Source organism: Delphinus delphis, chromosome 3 (genome assembly GCF_949987515.2).
Source record: "Delphinus delphis chromosome 3, mDelDel1.2, whole genome shotgun sequence".
Classification (NCBI taxonomy): domain Eukaryota; kingdom Metazoa; phylum Chordata; class Mammalia; order Artiodactyla; family Delphinidae; genus Delphinus; species Delphinus delphis.
Window position 1 is genome coordinate 7,709,458 of NC_082685.1, and position 25,425 is coordinate 7,734,882.

Sequence of the window (25,425 nt, forward strand, 5' to 3'; positions counted from 1 at the left end):
CCCCGCCCCTGTGCGCTGGAATCACCTTCTGTTTCCCCCGACCAGAGGGAGCCTGGGGCTTTGCCACCCCCCACTCCGGCCTATCTCCCAGCCTTATCGTCCCAGCTCTGCAGCCTGCCCCCTGCCCCCCCACCGAACCGCACCCTTTGCCCAGCTGCCCTCCACGCCTCCCAACTCCCAGGGTGGTTCCTTGGGTTCCCAACTCTGAGGTTGGACCCATGAACCACGAATTGGACCAGCTTGACCTGAAAGCTGGGACAGGTCCCCAGACTTGGGGCACCGGGGGTGGCCTCTGAGGCCTGGGGCGGAGTCCGGGCCTCCGCCACAACGACCAGCGGTGCGCTCGGGCGGATCAGGGCGTCCGTGGTGTGTTGGCAGATGCGCGGTTGGATCAGAGCCGCGCCAGAAGAGGGGACCCGGGAGGGGCCTGGGGAGGACCTGCAGCGAACGGAAGAGAAACCGGGGCTGACTGAGCGCTCAGCGGATGGTGGTAGGTTCAAAGGTAAGAGATAAAGCACAGGAAAGAAACCTGCGGCTGGATTCCTCCAGAGAGCTCAGCGGATGGTGCCAGGTCCAAAGGCAAGAGATAAAGCACAGGCAAGAAACCTGCGGCTGGATTCCCCCAAGGCGCGCCTCGGTTGCGGGGGTGGGGGCGGGCGGGGCTGGAGGCGGGGCCCTGTAGCGCAGGCAGGGGGTCCAGGAAGCGGCCTAGTCGCACGGAAGGGGCCGAGCTCCGTTAGGACCCCGCGCCCCGCTGGGCTCAACCGGTCCCCGCCCCGGCCCCGCCCTCCAGGCCCCGCCCCCGATCCCGCCCCGCGCTCCCCTAAAGCCTGCTTCCCCGCCCCCGGCCGAGGCGGTGCCCGGAGCAGAGTCCGGCTGCGTCGTGCGGGCTGTACGCGTCTCCTTCTCCTCTGCATCTGCGCCAGGCGCGCTCTCTCCCGCCCCGCCGCCGGCCCCTGGTGCTCCCGGCAGCCTGAGCCCCCAGGTAAGCGAACCCCCTGCGCCCCGAACGCGGACCGGAACGCCACTCTCGCGGAGAGCTCCGGCCCCGCCTCCAAGGCCATGGCGCCCGCGGCGGCCCCCAGACGCATGCAGTCCCCCATCAACTCGCCCGGGACGGCCTCTCGGGGCTTCCCATCTGGTCCCAGGCCCGGGCCGCCTCCCCGATAGAGCCCAGCTCCCCCGAGGGCCCGGGCGCCGCGAGCGCCCGAGGACGGGGCTGCGTAACGGGCGGGCCGGAGTGGGACGAGCCTAGCACGGTGACGCGGGGGAATCCGGATGTGTGAACGCGAGGACCGCGACGGGGGGTGTCGGTCCGTCACCAGAGAATCCATACCTAAGGGGTGCCACCGACGTGCCAGGTCTGGGGATGCAGCCGGGGCCGTGGCCTCGGAGCCCGCAGCGCGGCCGCGTAGACGGCTGGGACCCGCGGAAACAGACACAGATCATTCCAGCCATGCTAAGTGCGGGGAAGACAACACATCTGGGAGATGGGTTAGGATCAGGGAGGCATTCTCGGAGAAGGTGTCATCCGGGCCTGAGGGGACCAGCCAGCGAGGGGTTTTTAGGCCCAGAAAACAGCAAAAGATTCTGAGGCAGGGCCCAGACTGGTGTGCTTGCTGAGCGGAAAAGAGGCCAGCGTGGCTGAAGTGCAGTTTGCTGGGGATCCGAGGTGAGAGGAGGTTGGCCCCCGGGGCCACGAAGATAAGAGGCGGATGTGGATTCCGTTCTCAAGTCTGTGGTGACCACGTAGGCTTAGAACAAAGTGAGTGACCGGATCCACTTGTGTCTTAAGAAGACCCAGCAGCTGCTGTGGCCAAAAGAGACCGGAGGAAACCCTGGAGGAGGCTGCTGGTTTGGACCGGACAGGAAGGGGGGGATGGAAAGTGGGTGAATTTGGGTTCTTTTTGTCAGAAGAACACTGCCTGTATTCCCTGCCTGCTCAGAAGTGGGGCAGGAAGGAAAGTGCATGGAAGAGATTTCTGGCACCGGCAGCTGGGAGTGTGGAAGGATAGGAAAACTGAGGGAGAAACACATCTGAGGGTGTGAAGCTGTTGTGACTGAGTCCGATTTCCAAAACCTGTGAGATACCACCTGAGGGGGAAGGTGCCTGAGGACCTGACTCTGAACCCAGGCCACGTCCAACGTGACTGAGTGCAAGGGGGCAACCTGGATCTGTTGTATGGGGCCACCTGAAATAGAAATTCTGGAGGGTAGGGTTGTCTTTGAAGCCCCCCGACCCCACCCCAAGTCCCTAGCCTCAACTCAGCCCCCTTCCAGAAGGAGCTGCTGTGAATAAACTTGACAGTGGTGGGAGTGCCCAGAGCCTCACTCAGCGCAGCTGGGTCCCTGTAGGCCCAGCCAGGCTGCAGGGAGGAGGCAGTTGGGACCTTCCTTGCCTGCCCTCCCAGCTCACCTACTCCCAGCTGGGAGCCTTGGTCATTGAATTGGCCTTGGGGCCCCAGAGAAAGTTTTCTGGACTTCAGTTTTCCCATCTATAAAATGGGTCAATAGTACCTGTATCTGGGAGTGTTGTTCTGATCAATGGAAGTCTCGGCTATGAAATAGGAAAGGGCTTGGCCAATCCCAGGGCCAGCCTTATGCCTCGGGGGATGGAGGAGGGCTGCAGCACTGGTGGGAGTTCTGGGCCCGGTGAGCCTCCATTTCCTGCTCTGAGAAATGGGAGGAAGGCATAAGGGCGTCCACCTCCAGAACCCACAGTCTGCAGACTGAGTGAGTTAGGCGTGTAAAGTGTTCAGTTGGCCGAGCGCCTGGTGTGACGTGGTCACTGGGCACAGGAGCCGCTGGGATGAGTGTAGCTGGCCGTGGGGAGCTGGCTAGGGCTCACTCCTCCCACCACCCCTGGGATGCCCACAGCAAAGCAGGCACCAGGCGGCACGCTCCTCTCTTATCTGGGTACCACAGGGTTTCCCCTTTCCGGCTGTCTGGAAGCTGCCTCTGACCTTGTCCTGCCAGTTTGAATGTAGTGCTCTCAGGCTAGTGACTTCACCTCCTGGTTCAATTTCTTTACCTATAACATGGGAATAATAGCAGTCATCACCTGAGAGGTGTCCGGCTGGTAATAAGCACCTGTGAAAGCAGAGGGGATGCCCGGGTGGAAGCAAGGGGAGCCCCGAGAAGTGACCTGATTCAGCCTCTGGAAGGGTGGGGGAAGCCTTCTTGTAGGAGGTGACCATCTGCCAGGTTACTAAGGATTTTTAAGAGTTCATGGGCAGAGAGACCAGTGAACAAAGATGTGGAGGGGAAGCACCACAGCATGCATGGGAGGAGCTGCAGGCAGGAGCCAGGAACTCGGCATGGGAGTGACTGCACTGGTCCAGACCCTGACGAGGCTGGACCAGGTGGAGGTGTGGATGAGAGAAGTGGGTGCATCCTGGATAGACTTGAAGTTGAGGATGGGGTGGGGATGGAATAGCCACTGATGGCTAAGCAGGTTCAGGCGCAAGTCAGCAGTCTATTTCCCAGCATCTGGAAATTGTGATGCCGCTAGACACCCAGGTGGAGACCAGGTTGCGGGGGGCGGGGGGGCTAGAGCTTGGGAGACATCCCCGCCCTGGTGGGATGGATTGGAGAGAGGGTGGAAGGAAAGAAACCAGGAGTGGGTGGCAAACCAGAAGCCAAGGGAGCAAGGGCTTCAAAGTGGAAGATGAGATCAGTCTCTGAATCCCCTGCTTGAATAATTTCTCCCCATGGCAGGGGTCTTACTCCCTTATTTGGTTGCCGTTCCTTCCCCAATGCCCAAGCCATTCAGACTGGGCTTCTTTTTGCTATCCGTGAATCGGCCCCTCAGACCCAGCCTGGCTCTGACCAGATTGACACAGAGGAGGCCTTTCTCCTCCGTCAATCTGGCCTTTGTACCTTTGTTAATATGATCCTGTCGCACCAGTTCTCCACACTGAACCAGCAGGATCTCACCTCTCTCCCCGCTTCCTCCTAGGCTCCCCAAACCATATTTTGCTTCAGGGCCCCATGACTGTATCCAAGGAGGGGTCAGGCCCCTGCCAGCGACCCCCTGAGGATCCCCCCCACTACCCTGTGCTTGGCCCCAGCTCCCTCCCACCCTGTCATTGATTCATTCGGCACGTACTTCTGAAGCACCTGTGCTGGGAGGCACTGGGAACTAGCAGTGAACAAAATGAAGCTTCCCTGCCGCCCCCCCCACCCACACCTCATGGATGGAGCTGACGTTCTGGGAGGGGGGCAGCCGGGAGAGGGAAGAAACCTGAAGGATGAGAAGGAGCCAGCCAGGTGGACATCTGGAGGAAGAGCATTTCAGGCAGAGGGACTATCATGTGCAAAGGTCCTGAGGCACGACCTGGCCTGGTATGTTGGAGGTATAGCCGAGAGGCCACTGTGGCTGGAGCAGAGTGAGCCATGGGGAGAGTGAGGAGAGGGGCAGATGAAGAGACTGAGGGTCCTCAGGGCCCCTCAATCCAACAATTGCAGACCCTGGTTGGGCCCTTGCTTGAGGGGTGCAAGGTTGTTGGGCCCCACTGCTGTGCGGTTTGCAGGGGTGTTGCTTTGGTGTGTTGTCCCCTGTGTGGAGTGGTCAGTGCACCCTGAAGGCGGAGGAGGCTGGCAGGAGGAAGGAAGAGGAGGCCAGCCCTTTCCTGGTGGGCAAAGCTTCTCCCCTTCCTCCTGCACGTGGCAGGGGGCTCAGCTGACCTGGGAGAATCCCTGGAGGGGCTGGAGGGAATGGAAGGAAGTAGCCAGGGAGAGGGTGCTGATGGAGACAGAGAAGGGGGCCAGGGAGGCGGAGGAGGTGCAGAGCCCAGAGCTGGGTGTTGGGGCAGGATGTTCTCAGGGAGGTGACCGGAGATGGTAGGCAGGGGCCTGGCTGGGCCTTGAAGATGAGCAGCAGAAACCAGAGCAGGTGTGTTTTGAGGATGGCCCCCTCCACCAGCCTGCTGTCACTCCCCTTCCAGGTGTAGGAGAAAAGACTCAGCATCCCTCCTCATCCCACCCCCCACCCCCATGGACAAGGACCTGGTCACCTGGGCCTGCTCACCCTTCCCACCCACCCCCCCCTCATCCAGGTATGCACCAAACCCCTCCAGTTTCAAAGGCTTTACAGAGGGAATTCGGACACTTGGGTGCCGGCACATAGGTCAGTGGTTCTGTGGAGCCCAGACGCTGTGGCCTGGACCGTTCCCCGACCCCCTCCAAATTGGGGATGGGTGCACCTAAGGGCACCTCCCTTTGGCCCTGGCTCAGCATTTTTTTTTTTTTTAGGCTGCACTGCCCACGGCATGCGGGATCTTAGTTCCCCAACCAGGGATCGAACCCGTGCCCGCTGCTTTGGGAGCGCCGAGTCTTAACCACTGGACTTGCCAGGGAAGTCCTCTTGGCTCAGCTTTGACCGTGATCCTGGCAGGAGTGATGGGGCCACAGCTGGATCAAGGCTAACCTATCGGGAGATGGCAGGGGACAAGGGCAGTGACAGGAGGGGAGAGCAAGCAGGACGAGCTCTGGAAACGTCAGCCTCTGGGTGTCATTTCTCCATCTGAGCCGTTGGCTAGGGCAGGTCTAAATATAAGGTTGTCACCTCCCTGCCCTCACCTCTCTTCACTCCCCGCTCTGTTCCAGCCCCAGGGGCCTCGTCTTCTATGCCTTGAATCAACCAGGCTTGGTCCTGCCTCAGGGCCTTTGCACAGGCTGTTCCCGCTTCTTAGAATGCTCTGTCCCCACGGCCTCCTCCCTCATCTCTCTTTTTTTTTTTTAAATAAATAAATTTATTTATTTATTTTTGGTTGCTTGGGTCTTTGTTGCTGCGCGCAGGCTTTCTCTAGTTGCGGCGAGCGGGGGCTACTCTTTGTTGCCGTGCGTGGGCTTCTTCTTGCGGTGGCTTCTCTTGTTGTGGAGCACGGGCTGTAAGCGCACGGGCTTCAGTAGCTGTGGCACACGGGCTCAGTAGTTGTGGCTCGCGGGCTTAGTTGCTCCGTGGCATGTGGGATCTTCCCGGACCAGGGCTCGAACCCATGTCCACTGCATGGGCAGGCAGATTCTTAACCACTGCACCACCAGGCAAGTCCCTGGGCCACAGATTTTAAGGCAGTTCTTGGAGGAGGTATCAGGCTGTCCCTCAGGTGTCTGCTTCCTCTAACGTTGTTCTTCTCACTGGCAAAGTAGTGACTCTGAATTCTGAAATGGTCGCCTTTTTTATACAACCAAATTCACGTGACTCTATAGACATGTTGCAGTTTATGGAATAGGATGCATTTATTTGACCTCAGAGCCTGTAATGAAGAGCCCAGGGAGCAAACCTGAGTTGTGGGTCCTGGCTTCGGTGAAGTTGACTCTGAGGGTTAAGGATTTTCAGGATCTTTTCCAGGGGTACAGCATGAAAGTCCCGGTGCTTGAGTTGAAAGAATTAGGCAGATGCTTGCGGTGACTTCTGCTAGCCAAATAGGCTGCAGGTGCTTGCCTGTTTCAGCCTGTTTCAACCTATGACAGCATTCAGCCAGGACTCTGAGATGAACCAACTGAAATTTTGGAATTCGCTGAAAAGTCATGACTTCGGACCTTGGGAAGTCTAAAAAGGACACGAGACGGCTTCCTTGGTGGCACAGTGGTGGCCAGTGCAGGGGACATGGGTTCGAGCCCTGGTCCGGGAAGATCCCACATGCCGCGGAGCAACTAAGCCCGTGCGCCACAACTACTGAGCCTGCGCTCTAGAGCCCACGAGCCACAACTACTGAAGCCCACGTGCCTAGAGCCCGTGCTCCGCAACAAGAGAAGCCACCGCAATGAGAAGCCCGCACACCACAATGAAGAGTAGCCCCCACTCGCTGCAGCTAGAGAAAGCCCGCGAGCAGCAGCGAAGACCCAACTCAGCCAAAAGCAAATAAATAAAATAAATAAATGTATAAAAAAATAAAAAGGACATGAGGCATTTGCATACAAGGCTTGCTCATACATTACCTAGAGATTGGTCACAGAATATTTAGAAACCATCACTGCAGCCATGGCTTTCATTCAGAGTAGTTCTTTACAGAGAAACAGAGGCTAGCTGTCTCTCTCTGATTACTGAAATATTCTCTGATCACTCCCCTTTGTAAATGTTACCAGCATTTGTTTGTATTTTGCCTAGACATTCTCCACTGCCTTACCCATGCTGATTTAACTTGGCTGCCCTGAGGAGGTAATTTTTGAGCTCGAGGCCTGAGTTGGAGCTGGTGGTGGACACCCACAGGAAGTGGAATTTGTTGATTGCCTCCCCTCCAGATCCCTCTCTCCACTGGGGAGACAGACACATCCCTGGGCAGTTACAATGCAGAATAACCTGGGCCAAACAGAGGGACCACAGGCTCTCTGACCCAGCCTGGCAGTCCTGGAAGACTTCCTGGAAGCAGTGACAGGCAAGCTGCTTACTTGAAAGGTTAGGGGAAGGTGAATAGTGATCCAGGTGGAGGAAACAGCCTAGACAAAAGCTATTGCATTGGCAGTTCCCTGCCGGTCCGGTGGTTGGGACTCCACACTTTCACTCCCGAGGGCCTGGGTTCGATCCCTGGTCGGGGAACTTCGATCCTGCAAGCTGAGCAGCATGGCCAAAAAAAAAAGAAAGAAAAAATTAGGCATCTGGGTACTGCATTACAGCGATGTTTCTGAGATGTGAACAGACCCTGGGAATCAGGCCATGGACACTAGGCTGAGAACCAGGGAGTCTGGTAGCTGCAGGAGGTCAGCAGGGTAGAGGGGGCATGGGCAGGGCCAGATCACAAAGACCTTGGTGATGAGTGCCAGGCGCAGACGGAGGGGTGCCCCCCACGTGGGCCCCCTCTCCAGGGCTGGGGAGGGACAGGCCTGTAGAGTGAGCCTCTGTGGGGTTGCTGAGAGAGTGATGGATGGGAAAGAGGAAGTGCTTAGTCTCCAGTTACACAAACACCCCTGGTTCTTCTTTTTTTTTTTTTTTTAACACCCCTGGTTCTTAAAGGGCCACGGACAGACTCCCCCTGGGAACCTTTCCCTGCGCCACCCCTGATGAGCCATCTCACACGTGCCCTGCTTGGCTCCCCGCCATACCTAGGTGGGCAGGCAGGCACTGGGGTGATAACTCCTTCAGTGAAGGCGCTGCTAGCCTGAGGCCACCCGCCAGGAGCAGATCCTCCCAGGCTGGCTTACTCTGAAGTTCACGGTTAGCCTCTGTCCTCTGGGACCCTGACAGGTCTGCAGGCCCCTGTTCAGCTGTATGTCAAGTCAGGGGGTACTGGGGCTCCCAGCTCTTGAGGCCATGCCCTCTCCCCATCCATCCTCACCACTCTTCCTTCTAAAATGATGCCTTCTCCGAGTCCCCCATGCAGAATTTGCCCAAAAAGATCTTCTGGTCCTGTCCCACCCCTGGGCTGTGTGTCCCCAAATTCCTGCCCAAGCCAGTAGTTCCCAGATCAGGCTGCCCACCCCAACATGCTCTAGCCCCACCCCCTGAAGACACCCCTACCCAGCCGTGCTTCCCAGCCCCCATCACCTCTCAGACGCCAGCCACTGGTGACCTCTTGGGGCAGAACTTCGCTAATCTGAAATCCCAAGGACAGCCCACGTGCCGGGGTTGTTCACAGGAGAATCACCCCCTTCTGTGGACATCGAGGCCCAAGGCTCCCATTGCTGCCCCTGTGTCTTTAAGGCTCAGGTGACAGGCACTTGTCAACTTTCCCTTGAACAAGGAGGGCTCAGACCTGGGCTGGCAGGCTCACCAGAGTTCAGTACCAGCCAGGACCGAATGTCATCTTCTTTTCCTCGTGTTTGTTTTATGGCCACTGTCTGCACGTGATGCTGAGAAGCTGGCTTTCTCTTTCTCTTTTTTTTTTCCATTATAGTTTATTGCAAGATATTGAATATAGTTTCCTGTGCTATACAGTAGGTCTTTGTTGTTTATCTATATATAGTAGTTTGTATCTGCTAAGTTCAAACTCCTGATTTATACCCCGCCCCACCCCTTCCCCCTTTGGTAACTAAATTTGTTTTCTATGCGTGTGTCTGTTTCTGTTTTGTAAATAAGTTTCATCTGTATCATTTTTTTTAGATTCCACACATAAGTGATATCATAAAATATTTGTCTTTGTCTGACTTCACTTAGTGTGATAATCTAAGGGCCATCCACGTTGCTGCAAATGGCAGTGTTTCATTCTTTTTTATGGCTGAGTAATATTCCATTGTATATATGTACGGCATCTTCTTTATCCACTCATCTGTCGATGGACACTTAGGTTGCTTCCATGTCTTGGCTATTGTGAATAGTGCTGCTATGAACATAGGGGTGCATGTATCTTTTTGAATTAGAGTTTTGTCCAGATAAATGCCCAGGAGTGGGATTGCTGGGTCATATGGCAGCTCTATGTTTAGTTTTTTGAGGAACCTCCCTACCTGGTCTCCATAGTGGCTGCACCAATTCACATGCCCACCGACAGCGTAGGAGGGTTCCCTTTTCTCTGCGCCCTCTCCAACGCTGGCTTTCTCTTTCGGGGAAGGAGATGTGGATGGAGGGAGGCAGCCTGGGCAAAACCCGGAGGCAGAGAGACCAGGGCAGAGGTGGCCACAACGATTGAGATGAGAGACGGGGCCTCGTCGGCGGGAATCGAGCAGAGAAGGGGGGACTCGCTTGATTGTTATGGGGGAGATGGATGCAATTGTGGGACCTGGTGAGTAGCTGAGTGTCCAGGGTGATGGGGGGTGGTGAGGAGGGATTGGGATGACTCCCAGATTCCTGTCCCCGAAGACTGGGTGCATGGTGGGATCTTAGCCAAGAAGCGTGCTCAGGGTGGAGGATAACTTCAGTGTGATACATCTGGGCGAAGCGTAGCCAGGCGGTGTTGGGTTAGCCGGTTTGGCATCGGGGGAGAAACCTGGCAGCTGCAGGAATCTGGAAAACCAGAGCACAGGCACACCGATTGTGGCTTCCGGGTGGGTGAGATTTCCCAGGGAGAAAAGCTGGTATGAGAGGGTACAGGACTGGCATCATTTAGGGCCAAAGGAGAAGAAAAACATCTTGCATTAGGTTAGGCAGGCTGCCACGGTTGTTAGGAGAGCCAGACAGGGGGGCAGACATACTACTAGGAGGTCAGGAATCCACGGACAGAGAGTTGACCACTGGGATTGGCCTGGGCCAGGGGGCGGTCACCGGCGACCCAGGCAAAGTCCAAAGTAGCGAAGCAGAGATGGGGAGAATCACAGGCATAAAGGCAGCAGGTCCCGTTTTCCAAGAATGCGTAGGCTGCCGCTGCTGGGCTGAGGTTCCGTGAGCCCGTGTTCATCTAGAACGCTGGCTGGTATTGAGCTAAGTTCACGTGCAGCCTGGCCGTTTACCAACCGTGTGACCCTGGGATGATAAGTCAGTCCATCCGTGCCATGGGGACAGTAACCGCATCTCCCCTGGAGCGCAGGGAGGTGGGCGCTTGGGGCAGTTGGCGCGGGGCCTTCCTGGAGCTAGCGTCTTTGGCAACACCTGGGGTGGTACCAACACCGGTGTGTGGAGCAGTCGCTGCTATGGGTGTGAACAAGGCCTGCTGTCCCAGGAAGCAGTTTGGCTTTTGCTCCTACTTCATTCTACCTGAGACTGCCTCCATGAATGCTGTCATCTGGGGGCAGCAGAGGGGCCCAGCAGCCAGCTGGTGGGAGAAGTAGGGCAGGTGTTAGACCAGTTTGGGCAGAGGTGGGATGCCGTCAGAGTGCAACCTGGAGCCCACAGTTCCCTCCACCCTGGAAGGTGGGTAGCAGCAGCATCTTGGGGGCTGACCTTGACTGGGAATTAGTTTCATAAATGGTGAGCCGGGAATGGGGGGCTGCTTGCCAGCCGGAAGTGCCCCCTCTGAGCCCCTTTTTCTTCTCTCTTCTGTTTGGTATTTTCTTTTATCTCTCTCCAAACTAGTTAGCTCTGTCTTCTACAATCTCCAATCAACTATCAACCCCACAGTGGGAAACAATTTTTTTTCCTTTTTCTCTGGATAAATAATGCTTCCTTCTTTGTTTGCCCTTGCACCATGTATATTGCATTTTATTTATATAGTTCTTAAGGTATAGTTGATGTACAATATTGTATATTTAAGGTGTACAACATAGTGATTCACAACTTTTAAAGGTTATACTCCATTTATTCTTATTATAAAATACTGGCTATGTTCCCTGTGTTGTACAATATATCCTTGTAGCTTATTTATTTTATATATAGTCGTTTGTACCTATTAATCCCCTACCCCTGTCTTGCCCCTCCCCCCTTCCCTCTCCCCACTGGTAACCACTAGTTTGTTCTCTGTATCTGTGAGTCTGTTTCTTTTGTGTTATATTCACTAGCTTATTTTGTTTTTTAGGTTTTACATATAAGTGATATCATAGAGCATTTGTCTTTGTGTGACTTACTTCACTAAGCACAATACCCTCCAAGTCCATCCATGTTGTTACAAATGGCAAAATTTCATTCTTTTTCATGGCTGAGTCCACGGTGAATTTTTTACTTCAAATATTGTATTTTTCAGTTTTAGAATCCCCATTTGGTGCATTTTTATAATTTCTGCTTTTTTTTTTTTTTTTTTTTTTTTTTGCGGTACACGGGTCCCTCACTGTTGTGGCCTCTCCCGTTGCGGAGCACAGGCTCCGGACGCGCAGGCTCAGCGGCCATGGCTCACGGGCCCAGCCGCTCCGTGGCATGTGGGATCTTCCCGGACCGGGGCATGAACCCGTGTCCCCTGCATCGGCAGGCGGACTCTCAACCACTGCACCACCAGGGAAGCCCCCTTGAGTATATTTATAATAGCTGCTTCAAAGTCCTTATCTGCTCATTCCAACATCTGGGTCACCTCAAGGTCAGTCCCCATTAATCTCCTTCTTTCTTGAGTATGGGTCATGTGTTCCTGTTTCTTCACATGTCAAGTAATTTTGGATTGGATTGTATGCTGGACATTGTGAAAGATAAATTGTAGACACTCTGGATTCTGTTGTGCTCCTCTGAGGAACATTGATTCTTTTTTTTTCATAGGCAATTAAACTGTCTGGACTCAAGTTCCAAAGTCTGTTTTCCTGTAGTGAGAGGCAGGTGTTATCTTACTTTTAGCTTTAGCCGGGCTGGTGGGAGTCTGCCTTGCACATGGTTTAAGGGTTAGCAAGAGACTTGCACAGCATTTTTGGATAGAATTTGGACTCTTTTTTTTTTTTTCTTTTTTTGGCTTTTTCCTTTCCTGCATGTTCTACTCCATTGTTGAACTGTTGTGGTCTCTTTGGGCTCTGTCTTCTCATTTTTCAATCTAGTTTCTATTTCCGGTAAATAACAGTGAAAAATGGGAAACTCGTCCCGTGCTGTTCCCTTATGCCAGGTATAGACTCCCCTCCAACTTCTACCTATCTTTGGTCACTCTCTAGAGCAGTACTGCCCAGTAGAATTTTCTGCAATGATGGAAATGTTCCATATCGACACCAATAGCACCCAATATGGTAGCCACAAGCCACACGTGACTATTGAGTGTAGAAATGTTGCTGATACAACTGAAGAACAGAATTTTAAATCGTATTTAATTTTAATTAATTGAACTTTAAATGGCCACATGTGGCTAATGGATACCATATGACAGCACCAGAGCTTTCAGGTAGTTTTTTAGTATGTAGTCCGGAGTTTATCATTGTTATCTCTGAGAGGGCGGTTCTGATGCAGCTAACTCCGCTATTACCAAAGACAGAACTCTTTTGGTGGTTTTCCATTTACATGAGTTACATATGAGGCCATTAGTGTCTGTCTGCATTTTGCTTTCATTTTTTTCCACTCAGTGATCCTCCCAAGTCCGTGAACATAGAGCTTTTCCTCCTCCCCTCGTCCCAACGTGATATTTTCTTAATTGAAAAAAATTTTTAATTGTGGTAAAACACATATAACAAAAAGTTTATCATCTGGACCATTTTTAAGTGCACAGTTCAGTATTGTTAAGTATATTCACATTGTGGTGTAACCAATCTCCACGACTTTTTCATATTCCCCAAACAGAAACTCTCTCCCCATTAAACACTTAACTCCTCACCCCCTCCCCCAGCCTCTGGCACCCATCATTCTACTTCCTGTCTCTATAAATTTGACTCCTCTAGGGACCTCCTATAAGTGGAATCAGACAGTATCTTTTTGAGACTGGTTTATTTCACTGAGCATCATGTCCTCCAGATTTATCTGTATTGTATCTTCTCCTTTTTTTTTTTTTTTTGCGGTATGCGGGCCTCTCACTGTCGTGGCCTCTCCCGTTGCAGAGCACAGGCTCCGGAGGCGCAGGCTCAGCGGCCATGGCTCACGGGCCCAGCCGCTCCGCAGCATGTGGGATCTTCCCGGACCGGGGCACGAACCCGCGTCCCCTGCATCGACAGGTGGACTCTCAACCACTGCGCCACCAGGGAAGCCCTATCTTCTCCTTCTTTTAAACACTTATGTAATATTTCATAGTATGGAATCCTGAGGTTTCTGCTCCCCAGCATTGGACATCCAGGTTGCTTCCAGCTCTCACTGGAAGGGAGAGAGGGGGGAACTCCAAAGGGACATAAGGAAATAATGGGGGAGTGATGGATATATATGTTCATTATCTTGATTGAGGTGATGATTTCCACCAGTAGGTACATATGTCAAATGCATTGAATCACACACTTTAGACATGCATGGTTTCTGCATGTCGTTCAATAAAGTCGTGTTGGTTTTGTTTTTGTTCTTTTTTTTTTCAACTGTAATAGCCCAAGCTCCCCTTACACTCCCATCTGTACACTTTATCCCTCCCAGTCCTGTGCAGGTAACCTATCAGATCCTGCTGCCTCACCCCTGCTTGCCTCTGGGGCTGGGCCTGCTCATTTCCCTCCTCAAACTTCCAGAGACCTGCTCCCCTCTCCTCCCTCAGTCCTTCTTGAAACCTCCCTGACCGAACCCCCAACACACACGCACACTAGGTGATGCTGGGGACCCCAGAGATCTCTTCCTGGTCTGACCCTCCCTGTCTGGTAGTGGGAGAGACTCAGCTCTCTAAGCTCCCTGGGGCCAGCCAGGGCTGAACAGAAGCTTTGAAGAAAGACCTAGGGTGGGGTGGGGCAGGGCTAGGGAGGGAGCTCTGCTTCCTTAGGGTGGGAGGGGTAGAAAAGGCCTCTTAAGGAGCGAATTGAATCTGACCCAGGTCTTAACTGGCCCAGTGAAGGGGGTGTGGGCACTTCCGGAAAAAGGCACCACCTATGTAAAGGCCTGGACTGCTGGGAGATGCTCTTGGGAACCCTAGCACCTGGGTGTGGGGTAGTGCAGGAGTTATAGGAGGGAGGGAGCAGATTCCAGGAGGTCGGGGACCCCACTGTCAGCCCCCAGGCAGCTGCAAAGCAACCCTCGTGGCCCCACGGTTGGTTGCTTTACTGGGGGGCAGTAGGGGGCTGCATCACCAAGGGGTGGCGGTGTAGGCTGTGGTGAGGAGGGGTGGCCAGTGGGCTGCGGATTCTGGGGGACATGGCCTGGCTCACCCAGACCCCTTAGTCTGCCCGGGACAGGGTTGGGGGGTGGTATAGATGTTAAGAAAGCAAAGTTCAATCCTGTGTGAGCTTCTGGGGCCCTGAAAAGGCTCTGGGACAGCTTAGGGGTGGTGGTGGTGTAGGACCTTGTTCCCTGGGAAACCTTGATCTGCAGAGACAGGCCTGTGAGCCCTGAGCTCACTGATGGGCAGAGCAACTCCCTCCCCACCCTGGAGAGCTTCTAGCTCCGACTCACTCCCTTGTTGGCTGCGTGACCTGCGTCCAGCTGCTCCTTGCTTTGAGCCTCTGGCTTCCCAGTTCTGAAACAAGGAGGCAGTGGACCTACACCATGGGGATCAAGCTAACCTTGCCCAATAAAGCAGGTGGTTTCTTTTCCTAGAAAGTTTGACCACCTGAGCCAGAGTCCTCCCATCCACCCACCTGGCCATGTGTCTGTTCTACCTGCTTTTTCATCCACTTAGCAAACATTTAGTTGGTACTTACCATCGTCCTGGGCCCTGAGGATACAGCAGTGACTAAACAACATTCTTGCCTTCCTGAGGCTTATGTCTTGGGATGAGGCAGACAAACAAGTGAATAAGAAAACAGATCAAGTGGGGGGAGGGGGCTGAAGCAACAAAATAGGGTAAGAAGATGGTATAATATAGTGGCTTCTTTGGTAGTGATCTGAGAAGGCTTCCTGAGGAGGTAATTCTGAACTGAGATGTGAATGATGAGACAGAGGTTGTGTGGGAGGACAGCACATGCAAAGGCCCTGAAGCAGGAATGAGCTTGATGAATTGGAATCCCACCAAGCAGCCATTACAGTAAATTGAGCTAGTGTGGGGGAGGTGGGGGTGGGGTGGGGATACTAACAGGGCCAGAGTGTGGAGGGCAGGAGTGTGTCTAAATATGAGGGGCCGAGTTGAGGCAGAGCCCTGGACTTGGGGCCCTCCTTAGGGTCCTTGAAGGTGGTTTCTCCTGGACTGGCTGCATCTCTGGTCATTAGCACCCCGCAGGGACCCTGCTCAGAGAGGCCAGAGTGGAGGAGCCAGGGCCCAGTGCAGGGGCGGCTGTGGTTATCTACAAATAACCCCCACTTAGTCCATCATGTGTTCCCTGCCTGGGCCTCCAGCCGAAGGAGTCAGGTGACCCCGGGCAGCAGGCGAGGCTGCAGGGGCCGGGTGAGTGTGCATGTGTGTGTCTGTTCTTCCCTGGGCAACCCAGACATCTGGCGTATGAATTCATTTCCTTCTTTCACAACCCCGGGCAAGTCCTACACTTCCAGCTAGATTTAAAATAAAACCAACCTTTGTGCACAGCCCTGCTGTGCTGGGCAGTGCTGGGGCCTTTGGGGGTCCAGGGGAGCGACAGGGATCCTGTGCTCATTGCCCCCTCCACGTGTCAGCACAAAGCCCTGCTCTCTCGCGCTCTCTCTCTCTTCCCCAATCTGGGGATATTTTTAGCCACTAAGAAGGATTATCAGAGTCTGGCTCCCAGGTGGCAGGGGCAGGGCTGGGAGTGGGACCAAAGTGCCTTTAAGAAGCAGCGGGGCTGGGAGACCCGGCTGGGGAGAGGGGGCAGGGTGCGGTGAGGAGGACGAAGTCTCAGGCTGGTTAGGCTAGACCGGCCACCCATTTGGCGATTCTCCAAGTGACTCCTCAGCAGCCCTGGGTGAGCCAGCGCGGGCTCATTCATTCGCTACAGCTTTAAGGAAAGGCTGCAGAGGCCGGGGTGGGCGTTGGGGGAGGGGCGGTGGGGTGTGTGTCCGGGAAGAACCACTGGGAACCTGCGCAGACCAGCACCCTCCTTTCCAGACTGCTCCCCATGGCCCCCTCCTCTCTACTGCTCATAGTAACTGTGTTATACTTAGTGCTCGCTCCACCCCAGGCATTATTCCCAACCCCTTCCGTGTGGAGGCAGGGGGCATTGTTATTCCCATTTTACAGATGAGGGAACTGAAACACTGAGTGGCAAGGTCAATGACAAGGTCAATGATGGGTAAATTGCAGGAATCAAAGCCACTGCAACAGCAGCATGGAGCATTTACAAACTGCTTAGCTTCCTGAGCCCCCACGACGGTGCAGTAAAGCAGAAGATCTGGCTGTACCCATTTTTCAGATGGGGCAGCTGAGGCCCAAGGAGGCAGAGTGTCACAGGGAATGAGCAGAGGAGCCGGGGTCCAAAAGAGGAAAAACGAAAGTTGAGGAGGAGTGCCTCCCTGACCCTCGTTTCTGCCTGCCCGTCGGGAGGAGGGCATCTGTCAGGGGCAGGAGTGGAAGAGAAGTTTGAACCTTGCTGGTCATGGATGCCTGGTTACAGCCGTACCTGAGCCCCTTCTGTGTACCAGACACTGCCCATGTGTTCCACATGCAGGCTCACTGGCCTGCGCGACCACAATGCAAGGAAATGGGTGACTTCTCAAACCTCAGAGTCTCTTCTTTATCAAGAGGGTAAAGGGGGTGGGCAAACAGACAGACACAGGTTACAGAAAGGGTAGGAGGTCCAAGGCCAAGACCTCTGCAGTTAGGTTGTGTCAGTCTGAAGCCCCCTTGGAAGGCTCGCAGGTTTGGAAAGTGCATTTCTGTTTTGCCCTTCTGACTTGAGGATCAGAAAGGACGATGCCTGCTTCAGCTGAGGGGACTGGGGTTTGAGGATGGTCATGCTTCCTTCCTTTTCCACCCTCCCCCCCACCAAAAAGACTGCCTGGCCAGCTTCCAATGTCACAGTGAATGAGGCAGAGCTGGCAGAGAGTGCTTTAACTGGATCTGAAGTAGGGGCAATCGGGAGGTGCCTCCAGGAGGAAGTGGCAACTGAATTGGGTTTTGAAGGATGCATAGGAGTTTGCCAGACAGACATGAGGGCTGAGACCTTGCAAGCTTTCCCCACCATTTTATGTCCTCAGCACCCAGCATGGGACAATAAATATTAGATGGGCATTCTAGGCAGAGGACAGTATTTGTAAAGGCTGGGGTGTGTGAAATCATACAGTGTGTGTGATTGTATCAGTGTGTCAAACAGTGAATAGTGGGCTTTGAGGCTGGGGACATGGGCAGAGGCCTGGGATTACGAGATGCCATCGCTCTTGTGTGTTCTCACTTGTCCCCAAAGCTCATCATGACATGCTAGCACCATGGCTGTGGTGGACCCGATCTTGGGTGGGGGGAAGAACATGGGGCTGGGGGCTTGGACCCCTGGGTTCTGGCTCCAGCTCTAGCTGGCTGGGGGCCTTCCCAGGATGCCCAGCCCACTTATATCTGCACTGGGCATCTGCACTGCCCACTTATATCTCTAGCTGGCTGGGGGTCTTCAGATGGGTGGGAGGGCCCCTCAGGAGAAGGCTATAGATGCCCTGTGGTGGGTGTGGCTCCTGCTAGGAGGCTGTAGAGAGTGAGGCCAGGAATTACGGGCTGGGTGTGTGCAGTTATGCCCCAGTGGGTGCATGGGATCAAGCGAAATTTGCCTGTTAGTGAAGTTGGTTTCTTTTTTTTTTAAACCATTTTTAAAAAATTGAAATATAGTCAATTTACAATGTTGTGTCAGTTTCAGGTGTACAGCACAGTGATTCAGTTATGTGTGTGTTTGTGTGTGCGTGTGTGTGTGTGTATATATATATATTTTTTTTTTCAGATTCTTTTCCATTATAGGTTATTACAAGATACTGAGTATAGTTCCCTGTGCTATACAGTAGGTCCTTGTTGTTTATCATTTTATACATGGTAGTGTGTATATGTTAATCCCAAACTCCTAATTTATCTCTTTTTAGAGCGATCAACCACCTGGGCAGAAGTTCCCCCATCCACCTGTCCAACTGTCTATTCTGTCCGGGCCTCCTGAGCCTTGTGGGTCTAAACTAGCTACTGTCACACGCCTGTCTTTTTTTTTTTTTTTAACATTTTTTTAAACTATCTATTTGCAGATGATATAATCTTCTTTTTTTTTCTTTATTTTTTTTGGCTGTGTCAGGTCTTAGTTGCGACACACAGGATCTTCGTTGAGGCACACGGGATCTTTTCATTGCGGCCCAAGGGCTCTTGCGGCGTGCGCGCTTCTCTCTAGTTGTGGCGTGTGGGCTCCAGAGCGCGTGGGCTTTGTAGTTTGCGGCTCGTGGGCTCTCTCGTTGAGGCGCCCAAGCTCAGTAGTTGTGGCACACGGGCTTAGTTGCCCCGTGGCATGTGGGAATCTTAGTTCCCTGACCAGGGATCAAACCCGCATCCCCTGCATTGGAAGGCGGATTCTTTACCACTGGACCACCAGGGAAGTCCCCACACACCTGTCTTAAAGAAAAATGCACAACAGGAGCGCTGTGAGTTTACGTTTTGTTGGGTCTTTACTGGGGACTATAGCCCTGAAGAAGGCCACTCAGTAGCTCTAGGGAACTGCTCCAAAGAGGTAAGAGAGGAGCCCGGATATATACAGGGGTTTTTGCAACAAAGACCAGGTAGTCAGAACATCAGAAGATTACTGTTAATTAAAAGAAAACCAGATAGCTCAAGTTAAGGAATTCTGGGCTTTTCTCTGTATGGGAAGATGCAAGAATCTGGGCTTACTGAATTCATTTCCTTGATATGCACCTCAGCTGTCTGGGCCAGTAATCTGTGCTTTCTCATCCTGAGTCTCCTCGGGGTGCACTGTCGTGGGTGGGTGTAGCTAGATGGCAGGCATCCTGCTTCCATCCTGAGTTCCCTCAGGACTCACCGTGGGGGGAAGGGGGACAGCAGCTGTAATGTGGCTTGTTGGCTGCAACATCCTTTGCTTACTGATACAGCAGGCAATATTTTTTCATTGACACATCCCCCCCACTTGTCTTGTCCAACACCAAACCCACCTCCTGCCCCCAAATCCATTCACCATCCTGGTTCACCCAGTTCCTCAGACTCTTGAGAATGTTTCTTTTTCTGTATTTGACTGGTGATATTGTGATTTATAATGAGAAGTAGATATTTGGCCTTCCTCGGTTCCTGGCACAGAGCTTTTAAAACCCTGAGAATTTCCTAAGTGATAAGAGAAACAAAGGTGCCTTTTGTTATGTTAATGAGGCGACTATTGGAAAGCCCCCCACTCAGGTCACCTAAGGATGGGACTGGTTGCCAGGGGAACCAACCTCTTGATGAAGGGGTTGGAACTTTCATTCCCACCCCTGGACCTCCAGTGGCCAAGGATTTAATTACTGCGACTATGTAATGAAGCCACCATAAAAACCCTTAAGGATGGGAGTTCGGAAAGCTTCCAGGTTGATGAACGCGAGATTTGTGGAGACGTGCAGGGACTGGTGCATCTGGGGAGGGCGTGGGAGCTCCGCCCCCTTCCCCATACCTTGCCCTATGATTCTTTCCATCTGACTATTCCTGAGTTATATATCCTTATATAATAAATCGGTCATCTAGGAAGTAAACTGTTTGTGTCCTGTGAGCTGCTGTAGAAAATTAATCAAACCAAGGAGGGCTCGTGGGGACCTCCATCTATGGCCAGTTGGTCAGAAGCTTGGCGTCTGAAGTGGGATGGGTACAGCCTTGTGCGACTGAGCCCTCAACCGGTGTATCTCCAGGTAGATGGTGTCAGAGTTGAGTTGAATTATACGATACACAGCTGGTGTCAGAGGTGATGTGGGGAAAAAACCCACCTGTCGGAATTGAAATCAGAATCATCGACCTTTTTTTTTTTACGTATTTTATTGAAGTATAGTTGCTTTACAATGTTGTGTCAATTTCTGCTGTACAGCAAAGTGATCCAGTTATATATATATACACACACATTCTTTTTCATATTCTCTTCCATTATGGTTTATCACAGGACATTGAATATAGTTCCCTGTGCTATACAGTAGCACCTTGTTGTTTATCCATTCTATATGTAATAGTTTGTATCTGCTAACCCCAAACTCCCACTCCATCCCTTCCCCACCCCGCCTCCCCTTGGCAACCACAAGCCTGTTCTCAATGTCTGTGAGTCTGTTTCATAGATGAGTTCATTTGTGTCATATTTTAGCAGAATCATAGACTTTTTCAAGGCAAACATTTTTTTTTTTTGAGGGATAGGAGTTTATTAATTAATTAATTTATTTTTGCTGTGTTGGGTCTTCGTTTCTGTGCGAGGGCTTTCTCTAGTTGTGGCAAGCGGGGGCCACTCTTCATCGCCGTGCGCGGGCCCCTCACTGTCGCGGCCTCTCACGTTGCGGAGCACAAGCTCCAGACGCGCAGGCTCAGTAGTTGTGGCTCACGGGCCCAGTTGCTCCGCGGCATGTGGGATCCTCCCAGACCAGGGCTCGAACCCGTGTCCCCTGCATTAGCAGGCAGATTCTCAACCACTGCGCCACCAGGGAAGCCCCAAGGCAGACATTTTAATCTGCACAGAGAAAGGGCCCACAACATAGATGCACAACTCAGTGAATTTTCTCAATAATAATGCACCCTTAATGGTGTCCACATCCTAATCCTGGAACCTGGGGATACGCTACCTAACGTGGCAAAGGGAAAGTGAGGTTGCAGATGGAATTAAGGTTGCTAATCGGCTGACCTTGAGATGGGGAGAACGATCTTGGATTATCTCGGTGGGCCCCCATTCTGGCCTCCAAGGCCACTTCCTGTATGGCAACCAACCCACCCCCCACCCCCCGCCGCTTGCCATCTCACCTAAAATAAAAACACGGGCCATAGAACTCCCAGACTGCACGAAATGGAGTGTAAAATGGTACACCCGCCTCAGAGCACAGTTGCTTATGAAGGAAAACATGCAGAATGACCCAGCAATTCCACTCCTCCGGATGGACCCAGGAGACAGGAAAACTTCTGTTCACACAAGACTCGGATGTGAATGCTCTGAACAGCTTTGCTCGTAATTCCCCAACGCTGAATGCATCCCAAACACCCAGCAACAAGCAAGTGATAACCAATCGTGGTATATTCATTTGGTACCAAAGATCAGGGAATAAGAAAAAAAAGAAGCTCGGGACTTCCCTGGTGGTCCAGTGGTTAAGAATCCACCTTCCAATGCAGGGGTCACGAGTTCGATCCCTGGTCGGGGAACTAAGATCCCACATGCTGCAGGGCAACTAAACCCGCATGCCACAACTACTGAGCCCCAGCGTGTGCGCTCTAGAGCCCACACGCCACAACTAGAGAGAAGCCTGCACGCCGCAACTGAGACCCGGCGCAGCCAAATAAATACATTTTTTTTTTTTTAAAAAAAAGAAGGAAGCTACTGATCTTGGAACAATAGGGATGAATCTCGAAAATATTACACAAGTGAAAGAAGCTAGACACAAAGACGGGGTTTGTGATTCCATTTATATGAAGTTCTGGAACAGACAAAAGTAATCCCTGATGGAAAAAAAAACGGGAGCAGACGTTACCTTTGGACAGTAGAGATGGAGGCTGACTGGGAAGGGGCCCAAGAGAGAACCTTGTGGAGGCATGGGAGTGTTTGTGGCCGGAGGTTGGTTTACACAGGTGTGTGTATTTGTCAAAACTCAGCAACTGTACAGTTAACATGAATGCATTTTGCTCTAGTAAATTTTACCTTGAAAAAAAAAAAACACATTCGTCAATATCGAGCTCTCGTTAATGATCTGCCCGCTGAAAATATTTAGGGGTGATGTGACTTGATGTCTGCTGCTTTTAAAATTTTTTTTCTTGAAATATCGTTGATGTACAATGTTGTGTTAGTTTCAGGTGTACAGCAAAGTGATTCAGTTATATATATACACATATATATATTTAGTTTTTAGATTCTTTTCCATTATACGTTATTACAAGATATTGAGTGTAGTTCCCTGTGCTATACAGTAGGTCCTTGTTGATTATCTATTTTGTATATAATAGTGTGTATATTTTAATCCTAAACTCCTTATTTATCCCTCCCCCCACCCCAGCTGCTTATTTTGAAATGCACCGAGAAATGCACTGGTGGGTGGATAGAGGGATGGATGGATACGTGGGCAGATGTGTGATGAAGCAATAGACCAAAACGTGAATGGGAGAGTCTGGTGGTGGGTATATAGATGTTCACTGTAAATTCACCTTTTCTGTGGGTTTGAAATTTTTCATCATAAAATGTTGGAGGAGATCATCCAAATTCCACAGGTGCTGCATGACCTGCCCCGTCCCCTCCCCCCGCTCTCCCCTTGCTCACTCTACTCCAGACACACAGGAATCCTCACTGGTCCTCCAACACTCAGTTTTACTCAGTCCTGCCTCAGGGCCTTTGTACCTGCTGCTCATTTCTCTGCAAAGCCCCTCCCAGCCCCCTTTGCAGCACCACTACCTTCTTCTGCACAAACCCAGGCCCTCCTCACCTCTAGGTCTCAGCTCAGAGGGTGTATGAGCTGAGACCTAGCTCAGACCTTCCTTGGTAAATCGCACCACCCTGTTTCTTTTCTACCAGGCCCATCGCACTGTGTTATTTATTTAGGAGTCTGTTTACTTGTGTATTGGTTGCCTCCCCCTGCTGGGCTGTGAGCTTCATGGTGACAGGAATGTGTCTGCTCTGTTCCCTGCTTGTGTCCCCAACATCCAGCCCCAGGCTGGCATGGACAAGCCACTCAGAGGGTATCTCGTGGATGGATGGATGGATGAGTGGATGGGTGGGTGGATGAACAGGTGGATGGACAGATGGCTGTACGCATAGAGGTACAGGTGGGCAGGCAGATGGCTGGCTGGATGAGCGGATTACAGGTGGATGGATGGACGGATGGGTGGATGAGTAGATGGACAGTGGGTGGGTGGATGGATGGATGGACAGACAGGTAGATGGATGGATGGATAGGCGGATGGATGGATGGGAAGATGGACAGGTAGGTGGGTGGGTGGATAGATGGCAGCCTGGCTGGCTGGCTGGCTGGGTAGGTGTACAGGTGGGCAAGCAGACGGTATGGCTGAATGGATGAACAGATGAATAGGTGGACTGATGAACAGATGAGTAGATGGACAATGGGTGGGTGGGTGGATGGATGGACAAACAAATGAATGAACAAACTTTGCAAGTGGGCACCAGTGTGGGGTTGGGGCACTTAGTCTTAAATCTTGGGAACAGGAGAAGCTATGCGGGCTCCTCAGGACAGCTGGGCCCCACTGCAGCTCCCCAGCAGCCCTTGGTGGAAAGTTGGCCCACCTCGGCCACTGCTTCAGTATCTGGCGGCAAGCTCGATCACGCAGTAGGCTGTCTCGCCCAGCTGCAGCCGGGCTCGTGGGATAGCGAGCGAGAGAGCCGACATTCACACCTCAAGGGGAGTCCGTGTGCGGACGGTCGGCCGGGGAGAGAATTGTGGATTTCCTTAAATCCTTCATCTTTGGGGTGTATCAGAGGCACCTTCCCACAGTGGCAGAAAACCTTCCCGGACATTTTGAGAACTCCAGTTCGTGACCCCGATCGGCCACTCCCTTGATTCTGGCCAACGTTCTCTTGTCTGTAGAGTACAGAATAATAACTCCTGTCATGAGCTATATTTAAGGGTCAGTAAGCACTGGGCTAAGCACTTCGTGTGCCGTGTCAGGCTGGGCTGAGAGGTGGGTATTACTGTCCCTATTTTACAGATGAACGTGAGATTCAGAGAGGTCAGGTCATTTGCCTGAGGACACCCAGCCCAAGTCTGTCCTTAACACTGGCTCTAATAAACTTCAGGTTGCTAGGCGCTGGGGGGTGTGAGGGCGAGGTGCTGGGCCCTCCCACTCTACCTGTCCTGTGTGCAGAGTTCTCCATTAACTGGACCCCTGTGTCCACAGTATGTGGTCCAGCCTGAATGAGTGGCTATGGCAGGAGAGGTTCTGGCTACCACCCAACAACTCATGGGCTGTACTGGAGGACCGCGATGGCCTGGTCTACGCCCACCCCCGGGACATGCTGATGGCCCTGCCCCTGGCTCTGGCCCTGGTGGCCGTGCGCTTCACCTTCGAGAGGTGAGTGTCCGCTGTGCCCTGGCAGGTTGACCCCGTCATCGCTCGTGTGTGCGCAGCACCCGCCCTGTGCTCTCCCATCTGTGTGATTTCATCCTCATGTGTCCCTGGACGGAGCCTGGCTTTGAGTCAGAGTGCTTTTCTGGGCTTCATCCTGCCCCCAGCTGCCGCCACCCCCACTCCGATGGTCTCTGATGCCTGGAATGCTGGCGGCAGCTCAGGTCTGGGTGTGCTAGCATCTTCAGAAAACAAGTGGGGGCCCTGGAGGGGACGTGCCTGCTTGGCTGACCTAGGATGGGTCTGCAGAGGCCAGTGAGTCAGCGAAGGAACTCCTGCCCACTCCCTCCTCCCTCTGCCCTGTATGGGCACCTCTCCCCCATCCCCACCTCCTGTCCTCTCCCTTACCACCTTTTTCTCCCGCTCCCCTTTCTAGCCAAAGGAAGGGGCATAGGCACTCCAGCCCCCCCCCCGCTTTGGGGCCCTCCCTCCACTCACCCCCAGCCTCCTGCAGCCTGGCCCCCGGCCCCCGAGTGTATGCCGCCTGCCCAGGTTCCCAGCGCCCTCCTGGCTGCCAGACCCCGTGGATTTTTAGTCATTTCTCATGTGACCCAAACGCTGCCCCGAACTGGAGTTCCTCCTCCTTCTCTGGCTGTCCAGCTCTTGGGTCCCTTCCCTCTGACCTAGGTGGTCCCACCCTTTTCTACCTGACTAATGCTGCGGCCACAGCTCCCAGACCTGCCTTGCCCCCATGGCCAACCCCCACCGGGCCTGCCCCCGCTTCCCCCGGCTTCCCCCTCCATGCCTGAGGGCCCCTCCCCCTCCCCTCCCTCCAGGTCCCCCACCTTCTTTGCAACCCTCTGGCCTTTGCACTCACTCCCCGGCAGCTCCTTCAAGGCTGGGTTCCAGGGAAGCCTGCCCTGACCCTCTCCCCACAAAGCCCTTAACCCCCTCTGGCCCTCACTTCGGGTCCTTCCCTCTGTCCCACTCTTTGACCACAGGGACGTGCGAGCGTTCTACACTTCGCTTTGACTCTCCCACTCACGAGGAGCTTCCTAGGGTCTGGGCTCCCAGGACACAG

General features: G+C 53.1%; 1 protein-coding gene across 2 annotated transcripts in view; it reads left to right on the forward strand.

The window, feature by feature from the left end:
* The first annotated feature begins 848 nt into the window (after positions 1 to 848).
* The window catches only part of CERS4 (ceramide synthase 4), a 32,027-nt gene continuing 7,450 nt past the window's right edge, over positions 849 to 25,425 (forward strand). The window contains exons 1-2 of one of the 2 annotated variants that reach the window (XM_060007627.1): positions 849 to 985; positions 24,177 to 24,350. In XM_060007627.1, coding sequence (XP_059863610.1) covers positions 24,178 to 24,350 — 173 coding nt within the window. In that variant the 5' untranslated portion in view covers positions 849 to 985; position 24,177. Of the gene's footprint in view, positions 986 to 21,858; positions 21,906 to 24,176; positions 24,351 to 25,425 lie in introns of those variants that run through there. The other variant, XM_060007626.1, reaches the window with a different exon arrangement.